The 24,873-nt window shown below is 37.1% G+C and overlaps 4 protein-coding genes across 4 annotated transcripts in view; 3 read left to right on the top strand and 1 right to left on the bottom strand.

Annotated features, from left to right (window-relative positions):
* Positions 1–1,758, bottom strand: part of LOC123694949 (septin-7) — a 33,001-nt gene extending 31,243 nt beyond the window's left edge. Inside the window, exon 1 of the mRNA XM_045641127.1 lies at positions 1,621–1,758. Coding sequence (XP_045497083.1) covers positions 1,621–1,633 — 13 coding nt within the window. The 5' untranslated portion in view covers positions 1,634–1,758. The remainder of the gene's footprint in view (positions 1–1,620) is intronic.
* Positions 1,759–4,094: 2,336 nt separating this feature from the next.
* LOC123691124 lies at positions 4,095–6,236 on the top strand. Its single transcript, XM_045635398.1, has one exon. It carries the CDS (start codon positions 4,095–4,097, stop codon positions 6,234–6,236), a length of 2,142 nt encoding a protein of 713 aa, XP_045491354.1.
* A 7,821-nt stretch (positions 6,237–14,057) lies between these two features.
* Positions 14,058–20,181, top strand: LOC123696261 (regulator of microtubule dynamics protein 1-like). The gene is made up of 4 exons (XM_045642369.1): positions 14,058–14,098; positions 14,769–14,957; positions 16,165–16,419; positions 19,561–20,181. The coding sequence occupies exons 2-4, from the start codon at positions 14,820–14,822 to the stop codon at positions 19,915–19,917; spliced, it is 750 nt and encodes a 249-aa protein (XP_045498325.1). The 5' UTR covers positions 14,058–14,098; positions 14,769–14,819; the 3' UTR covers positions 19,918–20,181.
* Positions 20,182–21,396: 1,215 nt separating this feature from the next.
* Positions 21,397–24,861, top strand: LOC123695704. Its single transcript, XM_045641652.1, has 3 exons — positions 21,397–21,700; positions 23,514–24,342; positions 24,576–24,861. Exons 1-3 carry the CDS (start codon positions 21,549–21,551, stop codon positions 24,789–24,791), a joined length of 1,197 nt encoding a protein of 398 aa, XP_045497608.1. The 5' UTR covers positions 21,397–21,548; the 3' UTR covers positions 24,792–24,861.
* The last annotated feature ends 12 nt before the right edge of the window (positions 24,862–24,873 follow it).

Here is a 24,873-nt window from a genome sequence, read left to right as displayed (position 1 = left end):
CGTATGGCCATGGTGTCCATTACATTTACAGGACGTCGCGCCAACGTCACTGTAGTTGGTTACGGTACAGAGCACAGAATCAAGTATGATGTTACATGCTTAATTTAAAATTTAAACATTTACGATATCCAAAATAAATTACCAAAAGATCTAAACCGAAATTAATTTTGTAGAATATGTAGGTATTAAATTATACAATTTTCAATTTTTATACAATTTGTTTTTTTTTTTTTTTCAAATTGACTCAAACAACCTCGAACCAAAGAAACTAAAATGAAATCATTTCCATGTACGTCCATAGGTCCAACCCTTCATAACTTACAAATTGCGCAACCAGCATGGTTTAAGGCAAAAATTATGTTTCAGTATCCATAAGAATAGATATATGATAATATATGAATCCTGTGATTGTAATAGATAAATTTAGTTATATGACATTAGTTATGCTTCAGTTATAATTAATGTAAGATTTTGATATCTCAAGTTATACAATTAAGACCATTCTAATGTCTCCTCTACACTACTCGCGAAGTTGAACGAGGTTAGACGAATAGAATAATTTACAGAGGCAGTTCGGCTTACTTCGTCCAACTTTACCTCGCCTCGGCCGATTTCCATTTATTGGCGGTTTTTGTGCCCGAGTCAAAGGGCACGAAATTACCCGAAGTGCGTTCTGAATATGAACGAATACGCTCCTCGCGAAGTTGAACGAGTGTGTAGTGTAGTACCGACTTCAGTCAACTTCGGCCGAGTACTTCGCCGAGGAACTTCGCGAGTAGTGTAGAGGAGGCATAAGTATTTAAACATTTTAATATTCAAGGATTCCATCCACAAATAGTCAAAGAGATAAATACATTGATATTTTAGTTTAAATGTTTTAATTTATCTCTGCTTCAAATTGAAATCATACTGAGAATCACAAAGTAAGGGACAGTAAGAAGTATCGCTGTTGTTTTTATCTTTGGAAGATATTAATATTAAAAGTTGAAACTGTTAATGCTATCGACTTTCTTTCTTATCAATTAATATAGGTTCCTTAATAAATATTACAGTGGATCTAATTTTCAAGATAAAAACAAAATATACAGGTAGGTTTATAAAATATCATATAATATCAAATCAGAAATTATTAATTGAAGATAAATTTTGAACTACCTAACCTAACATTTCAACAACAGGACTATCAAGTTATCAACTGATGAAATATTAAAAACATCTATAAGTACATATATACTCAAAAAATATAGGCACCAAAAAAAATAATTTTGTTAGTGAATTGCAATTTTAATTTGTTTAAGTTAATGAAGAATTAAATTAATTTTTTTATAATGATTTGTATTTAGGAGGTAATTTATACTTATAATAAACAAATATAGGTGAATGTTAATTATTAAATTAAAGAAGATTAAGTTAATAATTAACTTTCAATGATAAATTCATTCAATATATATATAGTATTTACTATACTTTTATTTCATACATTAACGTAACAAGTTTTTTCAAAATATTACAAATTACAGTAAACATTAACGATGTTTTTTTTTTTATTGATCATCAATACTATTGGCGCGCTTAATTACTTAACATAATGAAATGTACGTGTCTTCGGATTATTATTACCTGATCTCTGCATAATGATAAAGATAAACGCACTTTTTAATCAATCGAAAAACATATCTATCACAATTCACAGCAAAAATTATAACAACACTTCACAAACTGAACTGTCAATAACGACACCCGCCCTTGCAAGTTGCAACCACCGGCCCGGGTAGAATTGATTTTTTGAAATCTGTGTTGCTATAAAAATAAAAAAAAACCGCAGATAATAATTAAAAAGTGATAGGAGCTAAGAGCAATTAACCTATAGAGTACTTGTATCGAGCGTATACAATTTACATATATTTGTTTCTCTCTATCTAAAGAAAACGTCGTATGAAAGAATGAGACAGCTATAGACAACAAGCTACGTTTCAACATAGTCATGGCACCATCATGGCACCATTTTTACTATAGGTACGTATTTAGATAGATAGAAGGTGATAGTGATGGGATGTGCTTCAATCGATAAAATCGTGAATGTATTTTGCATTTACGGTTTCGTGAAATAATAAATAATAAAAAAACAAAACTTATAATTAATTTCAGTTGAATACATTATTTGTTTAATCCTACGTATATAATAAATGCGAAATTATGTGAGAAGGGATGTTACTCTTTCACTGCGGAACCGATTACAATGAAATTTTGTACATACACACATAGGTTAGGTTTTATTCCGGAAATCCCACGTGAACGGGAACTGTGCAGGATTTTCTTTAAAAACGCGGGCGGAAAGTTAGTACATTATAAAAGAAATTTTAAAACTTGAAATGTAATTTAAAATAAAGAAGGAAATGATGATAAAGTTAAAGGAGTGAGGAGAAAGGCACAGTCAGCATGAAGGAATCATGCAGCATTTTAACAAGTTAATAAAAGGACAGTCTTAATGAAAACATTTTCCTAACATCCTACTAATAAATCGAAAGTTTGTGAGGATGGATGTTTGTTACTCTTTCACGCGAATACTACTAAACCGATTAAAATGAAATTTGGAAAAAATACTTTTGATCCCGTAAATCCAACAGGAATGGGAACTATGCGGGTTTTTCTTTGAAAACGCATGTATATTAAGTATGTATTTCAATAGTAGTTTCTCATCTATGAGAACTGTCATTTAATCAACCGTTTAATTTTCACATAGTTACACATTTAAAGTAGGTAACTTATGTGTAAAAAATTTCAAAATAAAAATTCACTCTCTTTAATCAAATGTATTTATTATCTACAGGAACAAAAAAAAACGTAAGCGTAAGATTGCACAATTCTTCTAGAGTATCCATCTTGATAACAAGTAGGCTCGAAATGCAGTGAACACAATATTGCAAATTGTGGCGGCGTCCAATCAACTCATGTCTCACGTTTTATACCCATTTTTTATTTAGCTCTGGAAATCTAAAACAAAATGAATTTATTAATAATCTGAAAGAGAAATTAATAAACAACAAACGAAAACTAAAACACATAGTGCAAATAAAACAACCACGTGGTATGTTTTATTTTCCTGCGGTAAAAAATTTACATCTATTATTTGCAACAACAACTACATATAAATCTGATTTATGAAACAAAATAAATAAATCAACGTTAATATGAAATAGATTTTTTGTCATAAATCGATAATATACGCTAGATGTGTTACAACACTACGGTGGTAAACAAAATGCCAAACGTGATATTATTGTGACGTTTTTTAAAAATTATTTCATTATTTTATATTCCACAACCCCATAAAGTGGGTAAATGTTACAGTTACAACATAAAATTACAAAAAAGCGCTTGATAAAACCTTCAAATAGGTTTAAAACATAAATATTTATCAATTTGCTGAAAATCACTTACCGATGGAAAGATATTTTTACATTGTTTTTATCCAAAACTCCCATTCGACTAGTGATAACCGGTTGCTAAACATACAATAGTTATTTTAGCACACTGACAAATAAAAAGAAACACTGTACACTTTATATTTTCTAAATATTTCGTTAAAAACACTTGACGCACTGAGCCCACCAGCTGGTTGGAAAACAAACTGACTGCCGGCGCGCTACGTTTGAAGACAGTGCAGATACTCTATCGCTATCTCAATCTGGCTTATGCTGTTATTGACTAAGAGTAAGTAGATTAGAAAATATGTATTTTGTTCTGTCTTAATATAAGAACTCTATAGGTTAATTGCTCTTAGGATAGGAGCGATAGTCCTTTTTCAGTGCGTCCAGGGGGCTCGCTTTAACCGGCCGGCCCGAGAGGAAGGTGACCTCAATAAAAAACCCCTCTATTTCGGCGTTGGGGCGCCCCACGGGGCCTAAGCGCGACGTCGGATTCCTACCTTCTCGGTGGGAGGTAGGTGGCTTGGCGAGAGGACCAAGTCGGAGCGGCCAACCCCCGGATACCGCCCGCCCTCCGGGGTGTAACAGGGTTACCCGGGTGCAGGGGGCACCACTCGGGCGGACCACATATTTCCCCCATACTCGTGGGACTTAAGTACAGTCACAATGAAACCCCAACCAGTAGAAGGAGGAGGATTGCCGAGAGAATCGGCACTTGGAAGATGTAGTGTGGTATTGGAGCGTATATCGGGCGCTACCACTACACCTACTGAAGCTGGAGGAACTGTCAATCGTTCTTATATGATGACAGACGTAGCCGCGGAGTCAGACTCCGCTAACTCCATGGCGAGTATAAACTCACGGGTAACCATGAGTCCCCTGGCCTGCCGAGAGGCTCTGTGTACCCCAGGCAAAGAGTCACGTTTCTGGCGCACCCGAAAACGCTCGCGATTGGATGACGGAAGTTCGAGCGATACTACCATCCCATCTCCCTCAGGAAGACCTCGCACAGGTCTCCGCAAGGCACACAGAGTGGAGAAAGAAGCCCAATCTGAAACGGAAACCGGAGCATCCACCTCGGCAGACCCAAAATCAAAAACTGCGAGGTCACCATCCATAGCGCTGCACACAATTGGTGCCAATACTGCGACAGAAGAGGTTAGGAAGAGAATAGAGGCAAATCTAACAATCGTCGAAAAGATTGCCAAAACTTCCAACCACCTCAAGTCTACCTACGTAGCCGACTTGAGAAGCGCCGCCAAGGCGATTAGGGAGGACGCTGATTCCCTGGCTGTGAGGACTCTTACCGAAGAAACAAGTGCTCTTCGCGCCGAGAATGAGCGTCTGCGCATAAGACTGGACGTAATCCAAAGTGAAATGCGGGAGCTGCGGCTGCTCATACATCGGGGCTCTGTTGGCTCTGCGCAACCGGTGGAGATACCTGAAGATTTCGAAGCCAGAATGGTGCGCAAGTTAGGAGAGCTTATTGATACGCGGCTGCAGAACTTGCAACCACGAGCGAGTCCGCAGCGGCGACATCACCTCTCCAGTTCTACGGAGGGAGGAAGAAGCCGAGATATCGAACCTCGGAAGGACAGTCGTCCAGAAGTCTTAAAGAATACGGGACCAAGGCCTAAAAAAACCAAGGCGCTCTCTAAGCTGGCACAGAACGTGGCGCAGGAAAAGCAAGAGACCGAAATACAAGAGGGAGGTAAAAAGAAGAAAAAGAAGAAAGGGAAAGGATCTGGGAATGAGAGTCGAGCGGTGGAATTGCGAGCCGGGGGATCTACTCCTGCTTTCTCTCCCGCGACGGTAGTTCCTTCGTGTGACGACGCGGAGACCCTAACGGCGCCCACGGCCGATCCTTCTAACGAGGGCTGGTCAGTGGTGACGAGAAAGGGCAGATCAGACGCGAACAAGGCACTACGTGCTGGGTCCGGAAAAACTACGGTTGATACACGTAAGATCCAAACACCCAAACCATCTCAACGTATGCTGAAGGCTCCACGATCTGCCGCAGTCGTCTTGACAATCTCAGCAGAGGCACAGGCTAACGGCGTTACATACGCCTCTGCTATCAAGGAAGCTAGAACTAGAATTGACCTCAAGGAGGCCGGAATAGACTGCGTGAAGTTTCGCCAGGCGGTCACAGGAGCCACAGTTATCCAGATCCCTGGGCCCGGTAGCGGAGAAAAAGCTGATCTATTAGCAAACAAATTGAAGGCCCTTTTTAAAGACAATGCCATCAAGGTCTCAAGACCAGTTAAAATGGCAGACCTACGCGTATCGGGCCTAGACGCGTCCGTGACAGCGGATGATTTGAAGGACGCCATTGTCTCAAAGGGAGAATGCTTGGTTGACCAAATACGGATTAGCCAAATACGCAAAGACAGAACTGGACTCTATGCAGCCTGGGTAAACTGCCCTGTAACAGTGGCCAAAAAACTTACCGAAACGCGCTTTCTCGTCGGATGGGTAGCGGCAAGGGTAAGTGTACAGGCACCACGAGAGATGCGATGCTTCCGATGTCTGGAAGTCGGGCACGTGGCCAACCGCTGCACTTCAGAGTGTGATCGCAGCCATCTATGCTACCGCTGCGGGCAGCCAGACCACAAAGCTGCCAACTGTACCGCCAAGCCGAACTGCACAGTATGCACAGCAGCAGGCAGAAAAGCGGACCATCGCTTAGGCGGTGATGGCTGCGCTGCCCCTAATAATAGAGCGCCAAAAACACGGCCTAAGAGACACACTGCGGGCTCCCAGGCAGACGGAGCGATCATGGAGATAGTAGAAACCATCGAAGTATAGGATGGCGCTACGGATTTTGCAATCCAACCTGAACCACTGTGCCAGGGCTCAGGATCTACTGATGCAGAGCCTGGCACAGTGGTCCATACACATCGGAATCCTGTCGGAACCCTATGCAGTTCTATCTGAGCGGGACAACTGGGTCGGGGATCTCGACGAAGTTGCTGCCCTAATCATAATACAAGGAAACGGATCACCTCAAATTTGTGCGCACATGAAAGGTCACGGATGTGTTGCCGTGAAACTAACTGACATGGTTGTCATTGGAGTTTACTTCTCACCGAACAAGACGCTGGCTGAGTTCGAAGCGTTCTTGGGAGAAGTAAACTCCATGATCCAATGGGGTCGTCCTCACCCAGTTATCATTGCCGGGGACTTAAACGCGAAATCCGCGTTGTGGGGCTCCACTGCCTCGGATGCTCGCGGAGACATTCTTGTCGAATGGCTCGCAGCCCAGAACCTGGTCCCGCTAAACCAGGGCAATGAGAACACATGTGTGCGCATGCAGGGGGGGTCAGTCGTGGATGTTACGTTTGCGAGCCCCACCCTTGCTCATCGTGCTCGTGGTTGGAAGGTCTTGTCAGAGGTGGAGACTTTGTCTGACCACAAATACATCCGGTTTGATATCTTGCCATACAAATCAAATCCGCATAGGAACACAAGTCCTGCGCCTGCCGAGTCTGGCCCGAGATGGTCCCTCAAGACCCTGGATAGGCACCTGTTGGAACTAGCATCCATAGTCAGTGCGTGGTGTCCGAAACCGGACTCCACAAACGTGGATACTGAGGCGGAATGGTTTGCGGCAACAATGACGCATATATCAGACTCCTCAATGTCGAGAATAAAGCCATGTCCGCCACATAATAAAGTTTATTGGTGGTCACCAGAACTTGCGCAGCTTCGATCGGCCTGCGTTACTGCCAGACGCCGATACACTAAACATAGACGAAAGAGGAGGCAGGCAGATTACTCCATTGTCGAAGAATCAGAGCGGTATGCCACATACCAAGAATCAAAAAAGACCCTTAGAGAGGCCATAGCGACCGCGAAGGAGAAGGCATGGGCCGAACTGCTTGACACACTGAATCTTGACCCCTGGGGGCGCCCCTACAGGCTGGTCATGAATAAGTTACGTCCTTGGGCTCCACCAATAACAGCTACTTTGGAGCCGGCTCTGCTTAAAAAGGTGGTGTCTACCCTTTTCCCAAGTCGAAATGCAACTGATTACGCGGATCGATGCTTTGATCAAGGTGAGTCGGCCTGCACTGGGTCTATTCCGGATGTATCCTTAACCGAATTGGAGGCGGCGGTGGATCGCCTTAAAAGGAAAACTACCGCCCCGGGCCCCGATGGCGTGCGTGGAAAAGTATTGTCACTTGCCCTCTCACATGGACTGGCCCCACGATTCTGCGAACTACTCACGGAATGTTTTAAGAACGGGAGGTTCCCAGAACGATGGAAAGTGGGTCGCCTCGTTCTGCTTAAAAAGAGTGGCAAACCGGCCGACTCTCCATCAGCCTATAGGCCGATTGTCCTGTTAGACGAGGCTGGCAAGCTCTTCGAGCGTATAATTGCCAGCCGCATCCAAAACCATCTGGCACTAACGGGACCGGACCTCGAGGAAGCGCAATATGGCTTTAGGCGGAGACGGTCTACAGTAGACGCCATAGCCCGCTTGCGCGACATCTGCGAAGCCTGCGTTTCCCAAGGTGGGGTCGCACTGGCAGTATCTTTGGATATTTCCAATGCGTTTAATACCTTGCCTTGGGACAAGATTCTAAACGGCCTCGCTCGACATCGCCTACCGCACTATCTCAGACGAACCATCCTGTCTTACCTTGGTGGACGTAAAATTACCTTCCCGAAAAAACATGGCTGGGGTAGCCACAGGGTTGCATGCGGTGTTCCACAGGGCTCTGTTTTGGGGCCTCTGTTGTGGAACATCGGGTACAACCACGTGCTGCAAGGAGTCCTGCCGCAAGGTGTAAACGCCATCTGTTACGCCGATGATACCCTAGTCGTGTCTACTGGGCGTGACTTTAGAGAAGCACGACTTCGTGCTACGGCTGGAGTGGCACAGGTTGTCGCCAAAATTAAAAGTCTAGGGCTAAAAGTAGCACTTGAAAAATCAGAAGCCATATGCTTTCATGGACATCGGAGGGCTCCACCGTCTGGGGAGGAGATAGTGGTGAGTGGGGTGCCCATCCGAATTGGGTCCAGACTGAAATATCTCGGTCTGGTGCTCGATCCGCGATGGACATTCCAAGCTCACTTCTCGGCACTGACTACAAAGCTCAGCACCACGGCAGCGGCTCTCTGCCGTATCATGCCGAATATTGGGGGGCCAAGCGGGGCATGCCGCCGACTCTTTGCTGGCGTTGTGCGCTCTCAGGCGCTGTACGGGTGCCCGATATGGGCTGATAAGCTCTTAACACGTAACACTATCGTGCTGAGGCGGTCGCAGCGAGTGATAGCTATAAGGGTTGCAAGGGCGTATCGCACCGTTTCTTACGATGCGGTGTGCGTTATAGCTGGAACTGCACCCTGGCACCTCGAAGCGGCCGCCCTGGCGGAGGTCTACTGGCGCAGAGCGGAGGCAAGAAGTAGGGATTCAGAGCTGCCCCCTGAAACACTCGAAGCCTGGAAGCGGGAAGCGCGCGATGAAGTGTTCCTAAAATGGCGCCAAGAACTTGATGTGTCCTGCGTGGGGGCCTGGACTCTCAACGCGATTAGCCCGGTGCTGAGAGAATGGGTAGAGAGACGGTGGGGGTCGCTCACCTACCGTCTTGTGCAGGTGCTGTCGGGGCACGGATGCTTTGGCAGTTACCTGCATAGGATAGGGCGGGAAGCGGCCCCCGCATGCCACCACTGCAGCAGCCAGTTGGACACGGCCCTACACACCTTGGTGGAATGTCCAACATGGACAAGCGAAAGAAGGCCTCTAGAGAGTTTGTTGGGAACACGAAACGAGTTGACCCTGCAAGGCCTCGTTAAGTCAATGGTCGCTGGCGAAGCGAATTGGAATATGGTTGTGGCCTTCTGCGATACCATCATGAGGGCAAAGGAGGACGCAGAGAGGGCTAGGGAAAATGACCCAGCGGCTGACCCTCTGCGCCGACGTAAACCAGGCAGACGCAGACGTCTGTACGTCGAACGTCAGCCTTAAATTAATGCGAACCAACACAGGGGGAGGTTTACGTAGAGACGAGCATACTACAGTTATGCTCGCTGCAAGTAAACCGGCCCCCCCTGTGACAAAAAGCGGATAGCCCGGTAATATGGTGGCGTTATCATTTTCGATACCGTCACCTATTGCCAACTTATGGGCTTGGTCGGGTCGCCAAGTTGCGGCACTCACTACGTAGGCGGTGGGGGTATAAGGCCTAGCTGTTAACCCCTGCCGCCGAAGGTGAACGGTGGCCACCGTTGGGTTTTAGTGGGTATGGCTTCTCGCGAGTCCCACATACCCCCTCATACAGCAAAACTGTAGAGGGGGATGCGTAAAAGCATTTCCCAACGTAAAAAAAAAAAAAAAAAAAAGGAGCGATAGTCCTTGGATAGTCCATAGAAAGCTTAGAGTATATATTACAATAGTATAGAGCGAGTGTATTGCACAAATTGCATAGTGCGCATCGTAGGCAGATGAGCTATAGATACTATATAGATGTGTGTGTGACAAATAGGGATGGGTAGATATCAATTGCGTGTTGAACTATCGATAAGTTATGTAAATAAATATGTATCATAAGTAAATTTTATGTTCAATAAGTTATTAAAGGAAAAATATATGAATAAAGTATAAATATGTAATTTTAAATTTGTTTACCAACTGAATAAAGTTTGTTTATTCCATTTGAATATTAAATATTTTCTTGTATTAATTATAAGTACTTTAAAAAATATGTTTGATTGGAATATCAGAAAAACGTGAGTACTTTTTAAATAATAAAGTTAATAAAATAAAAGATCGGGTTTAGTGCTATTTATTTAATAATAAATCAAACAATAATAATAATGTTTTAAAAATGGTAAAAAATATTAAGGAATAATTAATAATTTAAAATGATAATATAATAAATAATATTAATAATTTTTTTATTCAATTTTATCCATTCTACTATCAAAATCTTCAAAATCAATTTAGCGGTTCAGAAAATATATCGTAACATTACATACTTTACATTTACACTATAATACATTCGCATTCATAATTTAGAAAGTGTATCATACAAAACACACCACAAATTTATTAATAATACATTTTTAAAAGAGTTTTAATTTTAAAGTTAAATAAATAATTTGTTAAAATATAGTTCTTCTAGTAAACTTTATATCGAGTACAGCGTTGGTCAGGTCACATCACTACGATCACGTGGCGGCAGTGAGGCGCGCGAGCGAGCCTGCGCGTGTCCGCCTCCCACCTACTCTTCACCCCCGCGATGCTAGATTTATTTTCATCAAATTATGTAAAACAATCGACTTACTGATGAAATTTGATAGTGGATTTCAATTTTGTTTATTTTCTAGTATCGTTTTTGCAAGATAGAACTGCACATTTCACCACGTTTATTCGTAAATATGAAAAAAATCTAGAGCAATGCACTTCGTGAGCACTCAACCACGACTGCGAGCGCTCGCGGCGGGAGCGTCGTGTTGTTCCCACCTGTGCCTACTGTTCCCACTTGGTTGTTCGCACTCTATAGATAGTATATATACTCTAAGATAGAAAGCTTCTATAAAGTGTTTGCATTTAGAACAAAATATAATCAAAAACGTTTTATATACTAATAACTGCGGTGCACTATTGTACAGCTGTGTTTCTTACTAGGTGACCATGGCTTAACAAAATAAGGGACAAATTGCTTGCAAAGCGAGCGGGTAAATAACCAGTACATAATATTATATTGATAATTTAATGTATGTAAAAAAACTTAATCATAGTCTACGCATATTGTACCGTAAAGGTGCGAAAGTCGGTGCAAAGTCAAACAAAATTCATGGTCATCCTGAGTACTATTTCTTCCTAATGGCCTGCGCAGACGAGGGATTTTAATCCGCGGACTTTTTTGTCCGCTAAAATAAAATACTTACAACTGTATCGAGTAACGCAAACGAGGGATTAAAGTACCGTGTACAAAAAGTCTAGACGAAAAAACTAGACGAAGCAACGCAAACGGCGGACTTTAGTCCGCGTTGTAACCTATTCATATTCGCTTCCATAGCGTGCTTTTCTCCGCAATACGTGTGCGTTGAGTCCGCGGTAAATCCACGGCGGAGTTTTTAGTCGCGGAGTGTACTTTTTTCTCCGCCGTGCCAGGGACTAAAATTCCTCGTCTGCGCAGGCCCTAGACGTCAATGATTGCTTGAATAATAAGTTGTCAAAACAAAAAGAAGAAGAAGAGTTGTCAAAACGTTAGACAAGGACCATTTCCTTCTGGGACACCACTCGCTCGGACCGTCTTTTTATTTGCTTCCGCTAAGGAACATGCAACCTTAATCGTATAAAATAGATCATAATTTATCAAAACAAATATTTTTGGTGAGCAGTCTAGTTAATAGGTAGCACCAAGAAGCTTATGTATATAAGCTTCTTGGGTAGCCCGTAGCACAAGTTACACAGTATAGTCACGGTATAATCATAGCTACGTTAGAGTATGTATATTCTATGGTATTATTAGCTAGTTCAATAAAGAAACGAATCTTCAATGGCGGCGCTTATCATTCCCTCTCGCTCACACACGGCCGTACGGTATGCAAAAAAAAAGCGAAAAATTAAATCACTAAAATGTATTTGATTTTCCCTATAATAGTTTTTATCATAAATTTACAATGACAATAGGCTATTTGACAAGGTTTTGATAACTGTCTCAAATTATTAAGATACGTTTATAGAACACACAAAACACATGTTTCTTAATTTTTTGTAGTTATTCATTGAGAAAATGGAAAATAAAAACATGATATTCAAATATGCCGCCAAAACACAATTTTGAAGAATATGGCGGCTCGCGACCATGGTGACGTCACAGCGGCGTAAACATCAACTTGCTCCTAGTACTTATTGTTCGTATTTGTTTTAATTATAGTATAATTAAGTTAATCTGTTTAAATACCAGAAAATGAGTTCTTATTGGTGTGTAGTTCCTGGATGCAGAAATACAACTATTAAAACCCCTGACAAACTAGGTATTTATATGTGCTCCAAAAGATATAAAAATGCGTAGAAAGTGGTTGCAGTTAGCTCGCAGAAATCCAAGTGATATTAGATATATCAATTAAAACAGTTATATTTTTTTGTGAAGACCACTTCGATGTAAGTATGGTGTTGAATACCTAGTAGGCAGTTTATTTTATTTGCAATACATAGTATAAATCGTCTCATTACTTAGGTACCTGCTTGAGGTAAGATAATGATAATATATATTATATAAATTGATGATGACGTGTTTGTATTGATATTGAAAATAATAATAAAAAATACAAACACGTCAATCCTATAAACTGGATGGCTGAAATGAAAAACAAAGGACCCTAAAAAATGTATACTTCATAATTATTGTGCTATTGTCATTCATGTTTGTAGGTACATTTAACTAAAAAGGTAATGAATGACGATTGAAATATTAACTTAAATTCTGGGTTGTTTTTAAAGAACATGCCAACCATTATAGCGTCCACTTTAGGTAGATTCGACTGCCTGCTTTTTCGAAATTAGGTTCCATGACAAACAAAATTAACACATAAAGAACAAAACTGATTACAGACACCTTGAATCACAAGAAATAAGTTATACAAGAAACAAAACCAAAAGCGAAATTCAGCAACTACGTGAATAAACATTGGGATCATTTGTTATTTACGCCGCTGTGACGTCATAGCAGATGCAGCCAATCATGGATGTTTTCGGTCACGTGGTAATTTTAAAAAATATGATGTTTTTTCTCGACGATTAAATAAATAAAAATAAATAAATAATATAATAAATAATAAAATAAATAAATAATAATAAGATATAAATAAATAAATTATTATTTATATCATTTATTAATTTAAATCGCTTCAAAAACCTTATATATAATATGGATTACACAAAAAAGTAATTTATTTTTTATACTGTCAAATAGCCTATTATGCATTTGCGAAAGTAAATAATGTTTTATTGGAATTTGACAAAATATGTTCTTTAGGAAAAGTTGTTCAGTTTTATGGGCTTATTACAAGTATTATGGGGATTTTATTACATTCTGTATACGTTAATATGATAATTCATATAAATACACAAATACAATAACAAAAAAGTTTGTCAACAAACAATTTGAAATAATTAATAAAATAATTATCAATTTACGTTATTTTTATTTTCTTTTTTGCTGATCCTACCATCTGTCAAAGTCAGCTTTGGCCGCCATTGAAGATTCGTTTCTATAGTGAACCAACCGTACCTAATAGTATAACGTGTATAACGTCTTCGTGACCACCGTGACCACCTGACCAGACCTGACCACAGCTGATACTTGACCACAGATACTTGACGTTGACAGCAACAATTCAACTTATTAGGTATTATTAGTTATTATTTAAATCTCGGATTTAAATACCTAGTTGAAAATAGTTACCTATTATACTCAGAAATCTATTTCTGTGTGATTTTTAAATTGCACTTTACGCAGATTTTTAGTTACCTACACCAAAAGCTTAAGGACATTTTATTACAATGTGTAAAGTAAATTGCAAATTCTTGTAATTTTATGTTTTACATTATTTATAACCGACTTCAAACAAAACAAACAGATTCTATGTTGGACTGTGTGTATTTTTTTTTGTTCATAGGTACTGTATTAACAATAATTAATGTAAACAGAGTAAGTACTAATTATACTTACTATGAAAGTAGTACCTACTTATTTTGTAATTATGTATGTTTATGTTTTTTCTCCATAAAAACCATCCCCATACTTTAAGAAATATTATAAAAAAATAATGAAATTGGTACAGTCGTTCTCGAGTTATGCGCTTTCCAACATATTTTGCTATTCATTTTTATATTATAGAATATATTTTATTGTTTGCACATATAGCACAAATTTCAATAGTTATTTAACTCTTTAATTACATGCTATTGTTAACCTTGTGTAAATAATGTTTTTATTTTTAATATGGCACCTATGTAATTTTCAGTAAGGACTGAAAAAGGTTATGTGATGTGTGTCTTCTTATAAAGAAAAATTATATAAAAATAGTATACAGATCTTAAATACCTATTTAAATAAAATGAGGCTACAATTTGTTAATAAATACATTTGGGAAAGTTTTTTCTATAGATCAATTCTACAAAATAGCAGAAAATATAAATTTAAGCAGCTAATGGAAACGGCAAGTAGTACAATTAATATTAACAAATAATTATTATTATTAAAAAACTTGGAAAACAGATAATTTAAAAAATAGCTAATTTTATATTTGGTGAAACTGTAAAGTAAATATAATAGGTATTAGTTTTCTTATATTTAGTAATTTTAAATATTGTTACAGGTTAAACATGCTAATTATTCAATTAAATCATTCTATAAGCCTTTGGTTGTTATGTTTATTTGGCCTACAAAATTAAAACTATCTCCTGAAACCAAAGTCGATTTGACACCATCTGTAATTGAGGTTGCAGATCGTTTATTTGAGTCGGGAAAATATGAAGAATGTCATAAAATTTTGTGTGGTTATGAGGTAAAGCATAATTAATATGATATGTAAGCTTTATAGTATAATGATCAACAAATGGTGTTGGGTTATTGCTTCATGTATGACTAGCTGTGCTCCGCGGGTTACCCGCAGTACTCCACTCCTGTTGGTCTTAGCGAGATGATATAAATCCTATAGCCTATAGCCTTCCTTGATAAATGGGCTATCTAACACAGAAATAATTTTTCAAATCAGACCAGTAGTTCCCGAGATTAGCGCGTTGAAGCAAACAAACTCTTAAGCTTTATAATATTAGTATAGATATAAATTGTGGTACTTAACAGTTATTTAATTGTGTAAAAGAAATAATGTTGATAGCAAATCTATATCTGTGCAATTAAATTATAAATACTGGTTAAAATATTATACCTAAATACTTTTACGGGTGAGTTTTACCACAGTTTAAATATGAGGAAGTGCAGAAACTACCCACAACTGTGAGAAAATTTTAGCATTTGAATGCTAAAATGCTAAATATCAAATACCTTCAAAAATTTGAAATAGCTTAGTCCATAAAAACGCCCATCAACGCGACTGCTAATTTTAATTTACGCAATTGATATTGATTATTGCAATTAAATGCTGTTTCTTTTTCTTATGTAAAAAGGTATAGTATAAAGTTACATAACAATCGATCTTCAAAAACAGCACAACGCACCTACTATCGTGCAGTTTGATTGTACCTACTATGAACGGCAATGGATGGCATTCTTCCAATTATGGTTAATTGGTTAGGCATAGAAATCTAAATAACAGTGTCTTGTTACTTAGATTTCTACGGTTGTAGGTATATATGGCTAAAAGATAATAATTTAATACGCAACATTTCGACGTACTCTTCTCGGAATGTTAAATGTTATTAACATATCTACCTACACTTTTTATTAAGTACCTACTTATAACAGGGCAATCTAGAATAAAATTCTTTAGAATAAAAATATAAAGTGGCAATAGGAATCTCAGGAATTATTAGTACATAGGTACCAATAATTATAGTACGTAGGTACAGTTCGATTTAAACTTAATGGCGGTTTGGAAGTAGGTGCAGGTGCGAGTGCGGGTGCGCAGTGCGCACAGAAAATTGTTTTCTGCGCATCGGATCGTACGATTTTCCAAGCCGCCATTAAGTTTGAATCGTACCTTCTACTATATCTATGTCTTTGTTTTTTTTTTTAAACATAATTTATTACAGAAACAGGATGATATAGAAATAAAATGGCGCTTATGCCGTGTTTTATACAATATGGCAAAACTTCCAAAATATAATCAAGAGTACAAATGCGAACTTATAACAAAGGCTTATAATATAATTGCTAAAGAATTAGATACGCATTGGGATAATTTTGCCGTGCAAAAGTGGTATGCTTTAATACTAGATATAAAAAGTTCCAATGATGGTTTAAAAAGGAGAATAGAAGAACTGGGAAATGTTAGAAAACATATGGAAGTAAGTTTTAAAAACTTTTCAAAAGTAACAAACATTCATATATTATGTAGGTAGTTACTGTTTTTTTGAATGAGATTTGATTAAGAAAATAGTTAGCTCTATACTCTATATAGCAAAATAGCAAGTTATACCGTGTTTTCCACAGATCTATGGTGTTTTCCAATTACAGCACTATTTTCTTAACGCGAACGGACTTTAGAGCGCATTAGGCGGCATAATGCTTAACGTTGAATGTTCCAACTACAGCACATTGTTAGAAAAAAATTTAAAGCTTTCGTTTCATTGTAGTTTTTTCGAAATAATCAAAGTTAATTCAAATTGTGAAAAATAAATATAAGTATGGATGAAGGTACAAACATTGAAATAAAATATGTTAATGAAATAATCAAAATCCAAATTATTTAAAATACTTAACCGTAAAAAGTTTTCAACCAATTATTATGTATACCACTTTATTTACACATTAATGAGGTTATTGCATTCTATGAATATTTTTTTTTTCAACACTGAACTTAGCGCAACCAGCTCGTGCGTTTGCATAATTCGGCATTGTGCTCCACTGAGTCGCATTATGATCTGTAAGAGCGTTTTCACATTGTCCGGTCCGATATCGGATATCGGACGCCGATAGCCGATATCCGATATCGGAGGCTAAGTAAAATGTATGATTTACGTACCTGTCTTTCACATTGTCCAGTCCGATATCGGATATCGGAGCCAACACCGATATTCCCGTGAACTATCGGACGATAATGTTCAGTGTTACCAGCTCAATTTTCGAAAAGGTAGTATACCAACAGCAAAAAAAGCACTAGTTTGTGTATTTTCAGTCATTTCTAGGCGCTAAATGTAAAAAAAAAATCCTTTCATTTACTTTAAACCTTTTTATTAAGAAAACATTCATTTAAGTATTTAAAGGCATTAAAAATACGATTTATACGGGAGCTATTTTAATATCGTCCTATAATATACGGCAATTGGCTGAACTGAAGTAAACAAAAATATATTGTGTTCTTAAATTCAACCGTATCTTCGAAATATTAGTATCTTTTATCTTTATTTACTCATTCTGCCTCGCTCCTCCTCCTACTCGGACTACTGTTGTGCTGTAAGCTGTTTATTGTATTGTTGTCATTGAGTCACAGATTTAGTGCTTTGTTTTAGCGCCGATATCAAACCTGTATAATAAATAGCACATCTAAATAATATTAAGTAATTAATAATATCAAATCTTTTTTATATTTTACTTTTCCAGCTGTTTTTGAAGTCGGTTTCTTTATTGTAGTTATTTTTACTGTATGTACAACTACGATCTATCAGTTGATTTTTTTTAAATCAAACCCTTTTTATTGAAAAGAAAATTTACAATACGGCAATTTTGTTTAGTTTTCTCTAAAATTTCAGAATTAGAATGCGGCAACCCTTAGACTAAGGATTGGTCTCCGCGCGCGCGCTACGACTAGATACCGCTCCACCTAAAAACAATAGCTCCGTGAGTGCGGCAACTCAGTTCTGTAGTGTGTGTAAGGCAATTTGTAAGGACGCTAGTGTGTGTGAAGAATTGTACTGCCAGCTACATAAATTTTACCCCATAAATGGGAAATGGGCTATCTTGGAAAGAAGTTTGAAAAATATTTTCATTTCATTTTGGCCTTGCCGGGAATCGAACCCATGAACATGTGACTCAAATCCACTTGCGATGCCACTATACTATCACAAAGGTTTTTTAAAAGTAAAAAAGCAGTAATAAAAAAATAACATATGAGTCAGTTAAACAAGGTTAAACAGAAATAAATTATTGTTATTATCATTTTTTTTATAATATGCGTTAGTACCTAATAGTATTGAAAAAAAAAAAACATTATGAATACAATAAGTTCAAATTAAAAGTGTGTTTTTGGGATATGCAGTACGGCAACACTAAATGGCGTCGTATTTTCGTAAACAACATTTTCAAAGTACAGGTGAAATATCGAATAATACGATTATTCCTGATGTTACGTGATCCCAGTGTCTTTCTTATTATTTGTTGTATTTTTTTTAAACAGTTTTATGGCACAAACAGGCATTTTACTTCAGGTTTTGTCCAAAATCTTTAGAAACTATCGGTACACCCTCTCCACACAATGCTCGTGACACGACTGGCTCGGGTACGCCGATTTCGGCGTACTTTTAGTTGCCGCATTTTTCGAGTACGCCGGCGGTATCTAGTCGTAGCGTGCGCGGAGACCAATCCATAATCTAAGGCGGCGACCCTAAATTTTGTCAAGAACGCGCGGCGACTATTGAGCTTGTTTACTATTTTGGTTGTCATGGCTATATTATTATTAGTCTGTGGTACTATGTACATTGCGGAATCTGTGACTGTGAATTAGTTTAGTTTAATTTATTTCTGTTTAAATATTTGCACCCCCAGATATTAGGTAGAATGTACATATTAGCACTATAAAATTGTAATAACAGCACCTACATTTGTAAATGTAATTTGAATTTGTATTTGCTAGTTTCGTCGCTTTAATACTGAGTTGAATTTTTTTTTTATTTTATTTGTATAAGAACATAACAGTCATACATGATTTAATATAAAAAAGTTCTAAAATTCACTACGACCACACAACATGTTCTAATAATAAAAAAAGAAAAACAGCATATAAAAAAACAAGCCTCACAATGAAATTGAATATTGAAACTAGATTCTGACTCTGCAGAGGGTACAAATCCATACTCCGCAGTCAGCAGATTAAACCGGTTTGAAAAACATCAGTTTATTTATTACTATTTATTTCATTTAAAATAAAGTTTATTTTTTGTAACACAAATGCATCCACTGTTTATTTTAATTCCCAATATATCTACTTTTCCAGTTTCTGGCAACACTCATGTTATCGGGACGATATTATCGGATAATGTGAAAGGGCAAATTGTGTCCGATATCGGATATCGGCTATCGGCTTCCGATATCCGATATCGGATCGGATAATGTGAAAACGCTCTAATTGGAAAACAGCCCTAGTACATTCACGGATCATCTCATGAATTTGATTATAATTCAAAACCCACTCACAAATAATTTCCAAATACTACATATTATATTTTATAAATTGAATTAATATTCACCTTTATTTTTTAATTTAATTATAGTTGGCTATAAAATTAAATCCAAATGATGCAACGCTACTGCATATGTTAGGCGAATGGTGTTATCAAGTAACAGAGGTGCCGTGGCATCAGCGCAAAACCGCCGAAACATTATTTGCGGCATTACCTCATTCGACTTACGAAGATGCACTTGAATATTTCTTAAAAGCCGAGGAAGCACAGCCAAGATTCTATAGTATTAATTTACTTAGATTGGGAAGTTGTTATCTGAAGTTAAAGAAAGAAGATCAAGCCAAGTATTACTTAAAATTAGCAGCAAGTTATCCAGCAAAATCAAATGATGACCATCATGCTAACAAAGAAGCGACAGAATTATTAAAGAAAATTAAACGGAAATAAAATTTAATCTACCTTTAAATAAAGCGTTTTTTTTACTGTACTAAAAATTCCAAACAGAAACTACGTCGTTAGAACCGACTTTCATTTTTTTGATCTTGATTTATTTTTTACTGGAGTTCTTTTATTCCATATGTAAGTTTAATTGTTACAAGCTAAGGTTATAGTACGATTCAAACTTAATGGCATGGCGGCTCGGAACATCGTACGATCCGATGCGCAGAAAACAATTTTAGGTATTAGCATTTAGCAGGACGTTAAGGGACCATGGTCCGGGAGCCAGGTGCAAATTTGGTTAATTATTTCCTCTCAAGAGATAATTCGTCAGTCGCACCAGTGCGCACCCACAATCACTCCTGCACCTAACCTGAACCGCAATTAAGTTTGAATCGTACTACACAAATATTACTCATTTGATTTAGGTACGTTGCAGACTCGTGCTAAAAGCATATACAGACGCTCCGATTTGGTTGGTGCCAACCATCCGACCACGACCAAATCGGAAAGTGAAGAGAGCGGTCGGTCCGACATAATTATTATTAATATTGGTTTGACGTGGTCGGATGCGCCGGCGATCCCGACCAAACCAACTTCCAAATCGGATCCAACCAAATTGGAACGTTTGGAAGCTTTGTTCCGACCAAATCGGCTCATTCCATAGAGTAATATAGGTAATTGGCTCATTCGCATTCGCAACGCCGCCGGTGTAGGACGTCAACATGAACGCCGAGGGAGTTACGGTTACCGAACGTGACATAATAATAAAGTAACTTGAACTTTATAAAGAGTTTCCCTGTTTGTAGAACTTATGTGAGATTACTGCCAGAAATCAAGCTTATTTGATTATGCTAGAAGTTTTAAAAAAACGACGTGTGGCACTCGGCGACTGCCGCGGTAAAGCTATTGCATGCTATGCCTTCAAGCCACACCTCCGCCCGTCGGAGTGGGGAGCGTGAGGTTTTATCGTTACGGAATTTCTCGATTCGGTCCCCGCGCTCAAGGCACGCGATAGAAGCTATACAATAGCTTAAAAAAATTGACAGTGCGGCTACTTTAAAAACATAAAGAAAAATAAGTTGTACAATATGCGTACATCCTATAACGCTATTTTAACATTTTTTGATAATACCGGTGGCATGAGGCAAGACGTCCGTTCACTAATTTCATAGCAAACACAGAGCAAGTAATATAGTAACAGAAAAATCAACTGACAGCTGGAAGGCCAACCGTCGGACAATCTGTAGCAATGTTGGAATGGTTGCTATGTCGGTTCCAATATGGTTGGCACCAACCAAATCGGAGCGTCTGTATATGCTTTAAGTTTGTAGTTGTGTAGTCTATGACAAAGTCGAACATTGAATAGGCCGCTTTGTATTTCCTGTCCATAGACAAAAAATAGTATCAGTCAAGTTCCTTGACATTTAACATTTTAACAGCTGTTTTTCTATTTGAATTTGAATCTAAGAAGTTAAGAACTGATGCATTCAATTTTAAAAGTATTTTATTATGTAGGTACCTACCTTACTTTAAATGAGCTTTTTTAGTCATTAAATTCTATTGACGGCGAATATTAGATATATTATTAAAGAACAAAAAGACTCACTCGTATTATTAATTTTATAACTATTTTAATAATGGATAATTTGAGATTGGAGGCTGGTGATCAGATGAAGAACGATATGTATACAAATGAAAATGATTCTGAAGATGAGGTATTTATTGGAAAAATGTCTTTGGAAGAAGTGAAAAAACGTATTTTTATGCGCCCTTTTCGTAAAACAATTTCGTGAGTATTGCTGTACTTCATAAGATATTTGAATATTTTTCTATTTCTATACATAGGTACAAAGTTGTATGAAAACTATCCGTTTAAAGAACCACAAAACCGGTTAGGAGTGTATTGTTTCTTGTGAAAAAGAAATAAACGAAGGAATAGTGAAGTAGGTACTTAATATTGAAATTACTAATTTAAGTACCTGGGTCAATCAATTTTTAAAGGTCCCGATCATAATTTTCTCGTATTTTTTTTTTTACTTAATTTTCAGCATTTTACTATTTCATTTAGAAGATAATTCTTCGTAGATTAAGATTATATAAGCAGCAGTGATGTTGATTAAATACATTTGTGGATTTAACTTCACGAACAGATCTATTCCTTTGGACAACTTACACAATAGTACTTTTTTAATGTTAAATTCCCTTAAGAATTAAAACAAATTCTTCTAATATTAAATAATAAATAATATTTTGATATTTGTTCTATTTACACCCAAAATACGAAATATTTTTATTAAAATTGAAACGAATGATGTCTTTTGAACAACCAAATAATGTTTCATAGATAAAAAAGTTTCAGTAAAGCGGAAATAGTGATATTTTTTACAAAAAAACTATTAAGGCGAGGTTGTTACGTATCGTATTATTGATTTTACTTAATTAAAATGAACTGATTCTCGATAAAACTGAATGAATGAAGTATAATGTGATTTTCATATGGGGACATCTTAGTTGTAGTAGTAGCGTCTTGATTTTTGAAATGTTAAAATTACAATTAAACTAGACATAAAATCGCGTAATAAAAATGTGTTCCCGAAACAGCCGAGTAATAAACAAAACATGAACTATTTAACTGTTAAAGTATAAGTTTTATATAATTATTGTCCTAGGGACAACCAAATTGTCCATGGTACAACCACTTTGGTTGACCAAGTGACTGGTTGTCCGCGGGACATTTTTTAAATTTTGAGCCGCCAAGCAAATACTATTGTTATTTTATATATTAATCTCAGCTCACACTAAAATATAGACGAAAGCGCATCTCGTGTAGTATAATTGATAACAATGCATCAAGTACTTACGTTTTAATCACAGTTGTCTGACGGACTGACAAAAAAGCCACCCCACACTCACCAACAACGCTCGGACGACTGTTGCCGTGATTTTATACAAATCAAAGTGGCGTTTGAGCCCGACAGTTAATTATTGTGTTTAGCTTGTTGTTTAGGAATCTACCGCGCCATATGTGTTTTGGTTTCATAACTAAATTACGGTTGTCTGTGAGACCTGTGTCATGTAGGTGATTTATGGGGACAAAAGTAAAATGCCTGAAAATCGTATTATATCCAATAAAAAAAAATGGTTTGTATGTTTGGATGTCAATAATTATGTACTGAAACAAGGAGTGTATTTGGTATTTATGGTCGTGATAGTATGTGTTCGTGATGCGAAGTTTGTTAATGCATTGTGGCATGGGGACAAATGTGATAGTACTGGAAAATTGCATTTAGTCCCTCGACAACCATGAAACAACGCACAAATTAATAAAACAAGTAAAATATTGTTCGCAATAATGCTAGAAAATATTAAAAGGAATATAATTAAAACGAATTTAACTCTTTATGATTTCATGTTTATTAATTATCCTTCAGGGACATGATCTGTACACGTCGGACCAATAAAAGTTGATCGACCCACCTACTTTTAAAGTACTTATTTTTTTTAATAAAATGATAGATCCAAAAAATTATAGCTCTGTTATTGTGGCTACTAACAATATATATATAATTGTCTTTATTTTATGCATCTAACATTTATTATAGGTTTGATAAAACCCCTGTGGACACTGATAAAACTACTAGCAGTATCAAAATTATTGAAGTGCACTCTGAACCTGATATAATTTCCAAAAGAGAAAATGAGTTTATATTAAACAATGACACAAATACCAGACGCATCTCTAATCCTGATATTTCTCAAATGGAAACATGTTCAAATAGGGATGATAACTCCCCTGAGGATAGTTTTATAAAGCTAGAGAAAATGGTGGCAAATTTATTTATGTCACCTAAAAAAGAAGAATTAGATAATACATTGGATATTGTGAAGAAAATACCAGTCAATCATTGCTATTTTAATACTTCTCCTACTGATTTGTTACCAGAGATAAAGATTGAAACAGATCCGGATTCAGATCTCATAGTTAAGCAGGAAACAAATACTGTCACAGAATATCTGAAGGAAGAACTTATTGCATCTTCTGACAAGTTGTGTAAAATGGAAATGAAGCCAGAGCCAAGCTCACAACAGCAGAACAGCAGTAGTAAAAAGACTGGTCAATTAAGAACACCATTATTTAAGACACCATCTACTGCAATAAAAGGAAAAAAACAATTGGACCTACACAATAAAAATACTAATAAAAAGACAATTCACAAATTCAATGCATATGATCACATAACTAGTCCAGTGGCTTCCTACATAAAGAAATCTCAAGTGCCTCTTGTCAAAGATGTGTGTCCAAAGAAACCATTGATTGGTTCATCACATATACCCAAACCAATTAAGGCAAACTTAGAACCTAAAAGCAATAACAAAGAGAATGTTATTTTAACACCAGTTGCATATAAAAGTGCTAAGAAAACAAAAGTGGTATGTATATCAACTTAAAAATCATCATATTTTGTTATTATGAATTTATTAAATATTAATACTAATATTCTATCAATAGAAATTATGTGAAAATGTCCAAAATTAAACTATCTGTGTCATGTACTGACTCTGCTTGATCATAGAGATTATTGGAACCATCACTAGTGTAGTAATTCTTAAATACCACTGTCTTACAATAGCACTCACAACTATGTATGTATGTACAATTTCAGATTAACCTGCCCAACAAGGAGAAGATGCCAAAGAGTCCATGGGCTGAAAAAGTTGCTACTGCATTACCTAAAGCATTTGTAATCAAGCATGACCATAGAGAAATGAACCTTATATCAAAACCTGGGCCAACATTTCAAGATAGTTTTGCTGATCTATCTCTGCACCAGGCAGAAGTCTCTGTTTGCACACAAAAACCTGCATTTAAAAATCTTTAAAATATTTTACAAGACTTGATATTTATGAATTTTGAATGATTTGAGAATAAAATAAAATAAAAATTATTTAAATAAAGTATTT

This window comes from Colias croceus, chromosome 1, assembly GCF_905220415.1.
Source record: "Colias croceus chromosome 1, ilColCroc2.1".
In the NCBI taxonomy this organism is placed as follows: Eukaryota; Metazoa; Arthropoda; class Insecta; order Lepidoptera; family Pieridae; genus Colias; species Colias croceus.
This window is presented reverse-complemented; position numbering and strand designations above follow the sequence as displayed.